The 12,500-nt window shown below is 46.8% G+C and overlaps 1 protein-coding gene across 1 annotated transcript in view; it reads right to left on the bottom strand.

The window, feature by feature from the left end:
- LOC118771410 (partitioning defective 3 homolog) overlaps positions 1-12,500 on the bottom strand; it is a 357,648-nt gene that overhangs the window by 98,814 nt on the left and 246,334 nt on the right. The window contains exons 19-20 of the mRNA XM_036519397.1: positions 9,237-9,464; positions 2,337-2,577 (exon numbers count right to left, since the gene is read on the bottom strand). Coding sequence (XP_036375290.1) covers positions 2,337-2,577; positions 9,237-9,464 — 469 coding nt within the window. The remainder of the gene's footprint in view (positions 1-2,336; positions 2,578-9,236; positions 9,465-12,500) is intronic.

Raw genomic sequence — 12,500 nt, 5'->3', positions numbered from 1 at the left:
CAGCTTTAGCCAAGCATGCAGATGAAGCCCAAATTGCAGGGTATCGCAAACGCCTCCTTCGAGCCGTCCTCCGAGACTCACAGCGGAGCGTAGCGGTGGTCGGGGGGAGGGGGGGGGGTGGTTGGGGGGAGTGGGGTTTCAGGGCAGGCGGGGCAGCTGAAGGCCACCTCTGTGTGTAAATGAGGCGGAGTGTATTTTTTGAGAGAGCTGGGGGAGTTGAGACCCCACCCAACCACACAGGTCACAGCTCTTTCAGATGGAGGCAGGTAAGCTCGTAATCGCCAACATGAGGCCTGGGCTCTCAGCGCTGTTGCCGATTTTTCGGGGAGGCCTCACTGTGAGCAGCAGAAGAACAGCACCACAGCACGGCTCAGACGGATTCCCCAGTGTGCCTGGCTTTACGAAACACACATACGCACCTGCCTACTCCTCATTCCCAAGATACACCTCTCTCATTCAACCCCCCTGCGTAGATATACACCTTACTCACTCTATAGTGTCCTCTTTCCCTGGATACACTTATCTATACATAATTACACAACCTGTTTTCTCTCTACACACCTCTTTCACACCTGCCTTTTTCTATACACCTCTTTCTATAGACATACACTTACCTCTCCTTCTCTCTGGAAACCTCTCTTTGTCTTGCTCCCTCCTTCCATACAACTCTCTGTAAATATTCTCTGTATTGATGCTTCGGTATAAACCTCTCTGTCTCTTTCTCTTCATCATTCTCTCTCTCTTTATACTGCTCTCTCTCACCATTACATTAACTACCTCACTTCTTCTTCCTTTCATCTGTTCTTTCACTCCACAACTTCATTTCCTCCCCCGCTCCTCCCTCGTTTTAATCTGTAGGGCTTCATCGTGGGGTGTGACACAAACTCGGGCTTTGCGAGCTGTTTGTACGTGCAAGGGGAGAGGCCTCGGCGAAAACGCTGTGAGCCGGAGAAAGTGTCACTCACGTCAGCACCTCTTTAAGTGTCAGTGACACGGGGAGATAATGAAGAAATATCATCTGCCACAGAGGGGGTACGGCGGCCCCTTGAAGTCGAACCGAAAAATCGCACGCACGGCAAACGGCGGATGCGCTGATTGGGCGCCACGGAGCGAGCCAACCAGTGACTCATACATCACCTTGTATTTATTAATTAAACTCTCCTCAGAACTCTATCCCATTAAGCCTGTTTATACACGTGTGTAATTACACCGAACAACGTTTGGTGTTTTTTTTTCTCGGTGCAACGTAAAAAACAGCACCGAGGTGCAAATTATACCAGATAAGCGATGGCTCCAAACTCCTGAAACGTGACCTCCGAACACTTGTCATCTTTATTGTTCATTATGGAGCCCGCGCGCTGCCGCCGCCGCCACGATATGCTAACTAATCCCATTACATTAATCCACTGGCAGCGGAATGCCGCACGATCGCGGCGGGCCCCAACGACTACACCTAATTTATGCGGGATTTCAAATGAGCACCAAATCAAAATAATTAATTGCGGTTTCTGTTTAATTGGGCTGCGCGGAGGCGTCGGCCGCGGAGCCCTCAAAAAACGCAGCGCCGACGCCGGCTCGCTTTCGCGCCCCGGGGCGCTGGAGTGTTTCAGGAGAGAGAGGGCCGACAGGAGAGGAGGAGAGCGCCCCCCCAGCCCAACCCCATTCCCCCGGTGGCATTGTATCGGCGCGTCTCGGGTTCAACGGGGTGGATGGGACCGACGACCCCGCTGGATGGCAGGTGTCGCCAAAATGGGAAGTCGCGGGGAGGAGGTGGGGCTTTTCATGCAAAAGGGCCACCACCGTGAGGCAGGCCAACCGCTCAGGACCGCACAGGATTCCCAACATATGCCGCAGCGGTCTAAACCAAGCCACGGCTTCTCCACCCACCAGGTCCTCACGGCCGTCCGGCATCCGCCACGCCCGCCGGCCACTTAATCAAACGTTAAAGTGAGCGGTAACCATACAGCCGTCACTTAAAACAACACCGATGCCTGATGACTTAATCGCATTAGCTCACAGGGCACTCGTGTGCCGCGTGTGCCGTTAGCATTACACAAGCTTTGCGTGTTTGGGCGGGATGCCGCAAATGGGGGACATGAATAAAACATGATTTCTTATTAAAAACAATATGCAGAGGAAAAAAAAAAAAAAGACCGAAAGTGTTAGGCTCTCCGCTGTGCAACAACATGGCCGGGGTTCAAGGTGAGAGCTGCCCATTAGTATTAATGTGAGTCAGAGAACGCTTTCATTTTTTAAAAATTGTGCAGCGTGCATACCTTATGGCGACAACCTGAATAAATTTTGGGGGGGGGGGCAGAACGCGGGGGGCCGTTTACCTGAACATGTCCCCCAGGCCTTTCAGCATGCCTTTCTTGGATTTGTTCTTGTCCTTGTCTCTGTCCCTCTCCTGTTTCTTCTTGTCCTTCCCTCCCTTGTCCTTCCTCTTCTCATCTTTGGCTCGGCCGCCGTTCACCTGCCTCTCCGCGGTTCCCGGCCCTCCCGACAGTGAGGCGATGTCGGTGCCGGCAGATTCGGACTCCCGGCCCGAGCGTGAGCTTTCTTCTGTGTCCTCTTCCACTGGGGGGAGAGAGAGAGAGAGAGAGAGAGAGAGAGAGAGAGAGAGCGAGAGGGAGAGGGAGAGGGAGAGAGAGAGAGAGAGAGAGAGAGAGAGAGAGAGAGAGAGAGAGAGAGAGAGAGAGAGAGGGAGAGGGAGAGGGAGAGGGAGAGAGAGAGAGAGAGAGAGAGGGAGAGAGAGAGCGCGAGAGGGAGAGAAATGAGCCCACCTAGCATAGGACCATGGCACCCCCAAAGAACGGTTACTGTTTTCTACTCTTTAAAACAATGTTTAAAGGTGTAACGCTTTTGCAATGGTATTCTTGACTCATTTACAATACATTACAGGGTTTGAATAGTGTTATGCTCACACTCACTGGACACTGGTCTGACACTGTTGCTTGTTTAAAGGATGAATGGAAACACTTATGTTCTATTGCGATGGAAGTCGTTCTGGATAAGAGCATCTGCTAAATCCATGTAATGTAATGTAATGTACATTTCGTTCACTGTGATCTAGTGACATTGATACATGTGCTTGTGCATGTACCTGAATTCCCTTGCGGCAGTGCTTGAATTGTGTTGTGCTCACACTTGCTGATCTGGTAGTGCTGTTAGCCTATTCTGACACTGTTGATCATTTAGCTTGGATTGATACACTTCTCTTGTTCTCTTGTGCTGGATGTCACTCCGAATATGAGCTAAATGAATACAATGTAATGTATGCACATAGCTATCAACCCAAAGGCAGTGAATGGGAATATTTCAGGCAGCACATCGAGAATGAGGGAAAGTGTTCAGCTGTAGAAACACACACACACACACACACACACACACACACACACACACACACACACACACACACACACACACACACACACATACACACTGGCTTGTGAGCTGTCTGTTTGAGCATGTGAGAGGAGAGGTCTCAGTGAAAATGCCGGAGTGAGTAGGGAAATGGTAGCAGTTAGTGCAGGGGTACCACTTATAAAACACACGCGCACATACACACACACACACACACACACACACACACACGCACATACACACACACACAAAAACAGGGAAAAGCCACTCCTGAAGCCGCTCCTTTCTCAGCTCCTCTGGTTTTAGAGTAGAAATCAACCCTGAACAATGGGGGGGCTCATGGGGTCGTTGAGGAGTAACTGGAGTTGGGTTTCCCCTCATAAAGGACTCCATTAGAGAGAGAACATCGTTGAAAGATGGGCACCCTCAGTACAATGAATAGAGGGCACATGCGGAACTCGGTGGACTTTTCACCGCACTCAGTGTCGTTTAATTCTGTTCAGCAAGTTAAAAGAAAGTGGCCCAGAGGTTGTGGCCATACTTTTCTGCTGTGAATAGCTTCTTCCCGCCTGCGAGACAGCCGTCTCCCCGGGCCCACGCAAGAGAGGTTTAATCCCGCAGAGGAGAGTCGAGCCATTACGAAAGGACCAAGTTCAGGGTTCAGTGAGATGTCGTTCTGAGAAAGACGAGTTTGGGGGGGGGGGGGGGGGGGGGGGGGGGGGGGGGGATGCTCCACATTGTTCCTGGATCGGCTTCGGCACCCTGAACGCGTAATGCAGCACCTGGCCCTGTGCGTTCTGACTGTGTGAGCACGTTTCAACTGCGTTTCGACCATGTTTCGACCATGTTTCGACCACGTTTCGACCACGTTTCGACCACGTTTCGACCATGATTCCACTGTGTTTCCGCCATGTTTCGACCGCGTTTTGCCCTGCTGCTGTTCTCCATTCACGGCACAGTGCAGACAGTGGCTAATTTTCAGTCTCTATGAGTGCGAGTGCCTCAGAGCAGTGATGGCACACAGACCCATTGTTCAGATTTTCATATAATACACCGTCAGAAATTTGTCCTACGCCGCTAGACACGACCAGTCTGGGAGAGTCATTTCATGCTGCTCTGTGTAAGTTAGAAAGCAGACACACAGGGTAGAAAGAGAGGAAGATTGTTTAGAAATGCACAACAATTATGATCTTTCTTTGTGCTTTATTTGTCCTTGACTTAAACAATGTCACTGTGACTGCAACACCATTGTTGTGGTACCTGCACTGCACTTCTTTATCAGAGCGATTATGCTTTCACAACAGACAAAACTTTCCAAATGTTTCTTTGAACACATCAGGCAGTTTGAACGTTGTACAGCCACGCTAACGGCCTTGTTTTATTCATACACCAAGCTGCTACTGCGGGGTGTTTGCTTTGAAGATGGTGTTTCGGTCTCCTGACAGTCTAGTTTGGGGTTATCACATTCCCCAATGTACAGTGAAGTTTCAAGCAAGCTGGGCGTGAGGCATACAATTTCCACACACAATTCCACTAGATTTGATTACCGCCTCTATCAATTCAATATCTGAGCTGTGATCACATCTGCCATTACGGCATTTTCTGTTAGGATCAGGCACCATAAGACATCCTTCAGCACAGAAACCCCCACGAGAACACATCCTCACCATCCCCCGAAAATGGAACGCCGAATAACTACCGCTCCGTTGCCATCCGGAGTTACCGCCAACCACGCATGGCCGCCCGCGGCGACGTGAAGTGTTTTCCATAGTGGCCAGGCCGATGCAGAAAACGTAATTAATCCATCAACGATTGGAGTGTTTTAATTCTGCTCTGAACCGAAAAAGAACGGAAGACAAAGGAAGAGGGGGGAACGAATCCAAAAAAAAAAAAAAGAAAAAAAAAATCAGAGATCTTAATTGCAAAGTGGTTTTCTGCAGAGCGGCACCGTTCTGATCCATCGCTCACAATGTGGCGTGAGGTAGATGCAGTGATTAAAGCGTATTAATGCACTCCGCATTAGGGACTGGGCTTTGATGGGGGGGCGAAGCAAGGCCCTTATCAAAAAGCCTGTGATGGATTTTTAGCATACCAGATGAGGCCTGCCTTGGCAAAAGGGGGAAAGGGGGGGGTTGTGCAGAAAAAGGCAGGGTTCTCATTGTGAGGATGAGTGCGGGATTTGTTTTCACCAGTTATCAGCAGTTCCTTTCTGTGGCTATCTCAAAGGAAATTACTGAAATGAAATCTCACCGCAGAACAGTGTATGACAAGAATGGCAAGTAAATCTGCAGCTTAAACCTATTCAATTATGCAAAGGGTTTTTTTTACCTCCCTTTTTTCTTTTACCTAAAGAAGATGATAAGACTAACAGGCTCTGGCCAGATATCGCTTTTATCACGCATTTTGCGACGGGGCTTATCCCGGCAGTAAGCACAGAACTACATCTGGCAATTAAAACTCAGCGGAGATTAGACAACAGTGCTAATTTCTCCTGGTCTTAATGATTCCGTCTCGGATAACACGCTGGAGATGATAATGGCCGGCCCTCCTGGGGTGCGGGGAGTATGCGAAAGCAAGCACTTTGCTTGTTATGATCAGGAAGCCACGAAAACTCAATCTGCTGCCGGTTGGCGCGGAGGAAAACAGAGGCCCACAAGCTCTTAACGGGAAAGAAGACATTTCGTTTCACTGGCCTGGCTCAATTGCCATGCAAAGAAAAAAAAGAAAAAGAAAAAGCAAGGATGAAAATTTCAATGAGCTCTCTATCAAAAAAAGTCACAGTGAGGCCATTTAATGTAAGGTGTTCGCTAATTTTGTCTTGCGGCCATACACAGGAGAGGCCTTGAATTTGGTTAATTAAAATAGCCAAATGAAGTAGGACCAATGTTATAATATTCAGCTAAGGGGTTCTGCTAATCTAGATTTTCATAGGCCAAGTAGTATGCAGCAATGACTTTTTTTATAATGACTCGGTGTTTGGACAGATACGTGACATTTCTGGGCTCCTTTTGGAAAAACAAGGCAGTTTCTCAGAATACAGGTATTTAAAGTCATCAAACATGGCAGAAACATGAATAGAGTCTATCTGCTGGGCAGGATATCTCATGAGGACACATTTTTCCAGACCATTGCCAAATTCTCATTTTATGTAAATAAAAGTTCTTTGGGTGGAAAAAAAAAAGGCACCGCTTATCAGTCAACTTTGACTATTAACCTTGGTGGCGAACACAGTCAGGTTTCCTTTTATCTAAATTGAAAAAACAGAGTTATTTGAATATCACGGCAGTGAATGCAATATACGTCTATTAAGGAATCGGCTGCTTTTTCATTTCTCTGCCATGAGATAAGGCGGTATTTAGTGCTGTGCAGACACTGCTTACCAGAACAAAGTCATTCATGCAAATCTGCGTTTTGCAAAAAAAAATTTCCCCTGCTGTTGGGAACCGAATCCTTCAGTGGAAAATATTTTAAAAAAAACTGTCACTAATATCTTCCTGATGTAGTCTTGTTGACGCCCATGCTGAAATGCATGGCACTTTCCTACCCATCTCTCTGAAGCATACCTAGGCAGCAGGGCAGTGTTTTGGGCATAAACCAGGGTTTGTAACCAGAAGGGTGCAGATTCAAGGCCCAGATGAGGCACTGCTGTTGTATGCCTTGAGTAAGGTACATAACCCAAATCACCCAGCAAAATACAAGTAAATGTGCTGTGATAAAGTTATCTACTAACCAAACACAAAGATTACTATTAATAGTAGTTGTAGTATTGTTACATATGTTATATATCTGTTCAGGTCTCTGAGACCCTCTCTCCTCTTATGGCAAGCTTGGGCACCCCTGGGTCTAGCAGAAGTATTGTTATTGGCATTTAGCAGACGCTCTTATTGAGAGCAACTTACATAGCTTACAGTTTTTTTGACTGTTATCCATTTATACTGCTCGATATTTACTGAGGCAAGTACCTGGTCCAAGGGTACAGCATTAGTGCCCCTGTGGGCAACCTTCTGGCTACAAGTCCTGCTCCTTAACCACCATGCTACGCTGCCGCCTGTTCATTACTTTCAGATGGAGATGTTCATTACTCTAAAGCTCTTCACCTCATGTTCTGGCTCCTGGATGCCCACAAATGACATGTCTGTCTTCAAGATGCACCACACCCGGTGCCCCTGCATGGCTATCTGAGCCTCGACTTGTGAATTGTGAATTTGTAAAAACACCACTGTTTTAAGCACGCCCATAAAACTTTGCATGCTTAAACCAATCGGTGATTGGCACTATTACCTGGCAGAGTTTTTGAGACCCCACAGCTGGTTACCCTTTCTCAAACCAATTTTTGCCAGTATTAAAAATGTTTTAAAAGGAAAAATAAAAGTTAGGAAGTTTTACAACAAAATAAAAACTGAGTGAAAGGTTTCTTTTCTTTTCTTTTTTGGATGCACCACAATTTTATAAACCAGAACTGTGCATGCCACGCAAGGACTTGGTATCAACAGAACTATAAACTTTCCCTGGGGTTCATTCTGATACACCTCTTGATCTCTCCTAAAAATTAATTCCAGGCTTTAATTAGACATATGTGTTAGAGGACTACCGATTGCGTTTCAACAGCACGGCCTTCCGTGCCCTTAACCAAGGTAATGAAATTTCCAGTTTATCTTCTTAATTGAGAGCATAACTGGAAGGAGTGTGGGGACAATGGAGGGTACGAGGGACAAGGACACAGTGAATTATTAACGAGGGGCCGGCCAAGGGACTGTGGCATCTGACCTGCGCTTCACAGCAATCAGCACCTGCACGTCCAGCGTTGATGAGTCAGTGAATAGGGAAATGGTAGCAGTGCCGGGGTAGCACTTATAAAACACACATACACACACACACACACACACACACACACACACACACACACGTATGTAGACACACATGCACATGTGTACACATGTACGCAACGCACGCACACACATATGCACATACACAAGCATACACATGCGCACGCATGCACGCACACACACACGCATAAGACTATCAACACAGACACATGACTCATGACTCTTTCAGTAAACAAGCACAGCGCTTTTGCAAGTGTTTGCCTTCTGTTGGCATTAATGGCCGTGATGCATTTTCCAGCCAAATTTGTAAACAAGCCCAGGGAGGAAAAAAAAAAAAAGAAAGGAAAAAAAATTCTGCAAGAGCCTCCAGTAAATCATTGTCGCGTAAGCCAGCGGCAAACTGATAAAGACGACAACAGGCCAATTTGGCGTCCATTTCCATCGACTCCCCACCCGCCTCCCAAAAGGAAGCCCTGACCCACTTCTCCATAAGAAGGTACCTCTCTCTATCGTAATTGTTCCAGAAGGGAATTTATTTGGAGCCTCACTGCCTCGGTCAGATTATAAAGTAAGATTAAAGAGGTAAGGAGGTGAAGCGGGGGCCGCAGTGTCCTCCAGCCTACCCTCCAGAGGACAGGGGTGTGAATCTGGACACTTTTCACACTTGCATGTCTGTCTGGCTGGAGTTCCCATGCCAATTGGGCAATGAAATTATGTGTTTTCTCTCTCTCTCTCCCTCCCTCCATCCATTGCTCTACACACACACACACACACACACACACACACATGTATATATAGTACATACATATATACACACATAACAATTACACAGAATAATAATGAATATGAAAAATGAGAAAGACAGTGAGAGCATTTCTAAAAAATGATGAATTCAAAAAAAGGAAAAAAAAAATCATTACTCATTTCAGCTTGAGAAAATAAGCACTTAGCATATAAGATCAACTACTGGAGGATGTGTCTCGTTTCATCGGTAAAAGAGAGACCCCCGGAGCTTCGGCTGGTGGACTCTGAGGAGGAGGCACTCACGGGTCTCCATGCCCTCGTCGTCCTCCTCCTGAGACGGCCTGTCGTAGGACTTGTCGATGGCGGCTCTGAAGCTCTCATTGCAGCCCCTCCCTCTGATTATCCGCGGCCGCGGCCGGTGGAATGGGATGTCTCCGTTCAGGGTCACCTCGGCGACGGCGGTCTGCAGGCTTTCCAGGGAGCTGGACTTTTTGAGGCCTAGAGAGGGTCCTACATCTCTTGTTGGGGAACCTTTAAAGTAAAAAAAAAAAAAAAAAAAAGGACAAGTACTTCAGTTTCACCATCAATGACACTGTGGGGTACTCCCTGTCTTCCCTCAATAATATCTGTGTAAATAATTTACTTTTATGTGGTACTTTTCCTGCACGTGCTAAGTAAAAATCAGTATTGATCTGAAAGCCAATGATAGCCCAGCAACCTATAGCTGTAGGTCTGGTATTTTAACAGTAAACAGTAAAACTGAGAAACAGGTCGAATGGGCTTAATGAACCAATAAATTCGAAATGATCTGATTTTTAAGTAAAAGGCCGTTTTACCTTGCTCTTTTTAACACACTGATGTGACTGTGTGACCTCCTACAACCACCCTTGAACCTTAGTTCTATAAGCTCTCGTAACTGAACTCATTAAGGGAGAAGGAGTACATCAGAGAGTGAGAGAGAGAGAGAGAGAGAGGGAGAGAGAGAGTAAGAGAGAGAGAGAGGGAGAGAGATGAAGGGAAGGAGTGATGGGAGGGGAGGGGGGAAGAAGGGAGGCGATAGAGAGAAAGGGTCGGTAGATTGGGGGCTGGGGGGGGGGGGGGGGGGTAGACAGAGAGGTAGAAAGAAGGATAAACAGCACTAAAGCATTTCCCTTCCCAGAGGTCCTAAGAAGGTCCCAGCTTAGCACTGCTACATCTCCGCCACTGCGCACTAAAGCTAATGACAGATCGCACGAATACAACCTAAATTATCGCACTTAGGTGGTCACGGGTAGGAGGGAGGACGGTACGCGGGAAACAAGAGGGAAGGAACAGCGGATGCAGGCAGACTAAACAGGCGAACTCCACCCCATTCGTTTTTCAGCACTGTCTCCGCCCAGCCACTCATTCAACCCACAGCGTAATGGCCTTTCATGCCTTTAATCCATTCATTTATTTTTTAGAGATGTTCTCAGCCGCGCACTGGAGGCCACAAAAGGGCCCCTCTTCAAAAGGACAGCATGGTAAGAGAACATTAATCCTCCTCCATAGAGATACGCAGGGGTGAGATTTCAGACAGAGCCAGCACTAGAGAGCTGGACGCCAAGAACACCCTGTGCCCCTATGAGATGACAGACATCATCCATTCATAAATTCATTACTTTGACACACTGTTAAAAACATACACATCTGAATATTCCCTCACAAAAAAATGAAGGAATTAGTTTTAATGCCCATGGACATCAGAGACCTCTGAATGTAAAATGGCAACAGTTCCCTGCTGCTGACTCAGCAATCATTCGAACCGACTGGCCAATTTATTGACCTTTCAGGAATGATGGATGTTACTAAAACAAACGAGAGAAACACGAACGTAAAATTAGACATCTAAAAAATAAAACCTCACAAAAAGAATAATGTCTTTGTTGAAGCGTTAAAGGAGTAGAAGTAATTCTCACTCGTGCCGTTTGCTGTTGACGTTTCCCTTTAACCCAAAGTGAGGCATTACCGTCACTTACATAAGCAATATTGAGACTGCCAGGGAGATATCGATGGACTTGTTCCTGCTAAACTAGATGTCAGTAGATGCCTGGCGACAGAAACACCCGTCTCTTTAATGTTTACAGAGCCTTCTTTGGACAGCTGTAATTATTTTTCCAATGGCTACAGCTCTATGTTTAGTGCATGCAAGTGAAGCGAGACGTGTATTGGTATTTCATTTTGTCAGTAGACGTCTGCGTTCCTCCCTAGCTGTGCCCTCACCGCCCGTATGGAAAGCTTTTCACTCTTCATTCCCTCTGCTCTGAAGTCGAGCCTCAGTTCCTTTTAAAGGATAGCTAGGAGAGCGCTGGTGTACTGTACACTTCCGACACAATGATTGTTACTTAAGATAAGAGGTTTTCCTGTAAATACTGGCAGCTGCACCTATCAATAATTTATATTATTATTACAGTTAGGAGAGGAATTGAGAATGCTGAATTCAAATGGATTTAAGTAAATCTGTATTTTTTGGAAAGCACTCATGAGAAACAAAATGTGAGGATCATTACAGCTGGCACAAGGCTCCTTACTTCTTGCAAATGATTGTGTGAATCCCTTGGTTTGAATTGGCACCTCAGATAACCAGTTCCGATAAGGAATAAAACCATAATTCCATTAGAAGTTCCACTAGAAGTTGAAACTTTTTTTCCGTAGTCGGAGTTCCAGTCCTCTGAGCTTCAAGCGTAGACAATTCTGCCCTTTGTTACATCACTGGCTGCAATGAATTTGAATAATCTAATGAATGATGTGTAGGGGGGCCTTGGTTTTTCTTCCACAGACCGAGGCCACCAGCATTCAACATGTGTACAGCACAGAGACCTGCCCTGTCTCCATTCCTAACAAATACAGGCGGTCAGTCAGTGCACTACATGTGGCTGCACTCTGTACAAACAGGGCCTCAGCTCTCCCTGGTGTTTTGAAGGGGACCCTAGCGTTCCCACTCCCATCTCGTCTGTCTCTGTCATCAATAACAGCCTGACGTGTTTCCAGCGGACTAAATGGAGCATGCCCCATTGCCACCGAGCTCCAGGCAGATCCCTGCCTAAAAGACGCCAAAGTAAAACAGAGATTAAACTGGGAAAATAAACTCCCCCAGCACAAAGAAAAACAATTACAAATCTATTACCCTCACTTATTGAAAAGAAAGAAAGAAAGGAAGGAAAAAAAAACGTCAGCATGAATGAATGGCTGGGATGATTAAAGTCCATTTCCGAAGTGAGGCTTCAGATAACAAACGGTGACCACAAAAGGGAACTGCACGCCGGAGTGACCCAGAATACATTCTCCCTGTTACCGCCATTTCCAGAGGCGGTAAGGACTTCTAACACTGGCTTTAAGAGGAGCTGAATCTTTAGTCCTCTTCTGATCCTTACACTAAGCAACCCAGTGGTGTGTACATGTCTGATTACGCTGGAAGGGGCCAAACTCTGCCTCGCAAATCAAAGCGGCCGCCGCCCCTCCGAAACCCGGCGGAGGGCACACAGAGCTGTCACACGACCCACCTCCTCCACGCTGGGAAGGGGTAACTGGGGGTAGATGAAATATTTG

Source organism: Megalops cyprinoides, chromosome 2, assembly GCF_013368585.1.
Source record: "Megalops cyprinoides isolate fMegCyp1 chromosome 2, fMegCyp1.pri, whole genome shotgun sequence".
NCBI classification, from domain to species: domain Eukaryota; kingdom Metazoa; phylum Chordata; class Actinopteri; order Elopiformes; family Megalopidae; genus Megalops; species Megalops cyprinoides.
This window is presented reverse-complemented; position numbering and strand designations above follow the sequence as displayed.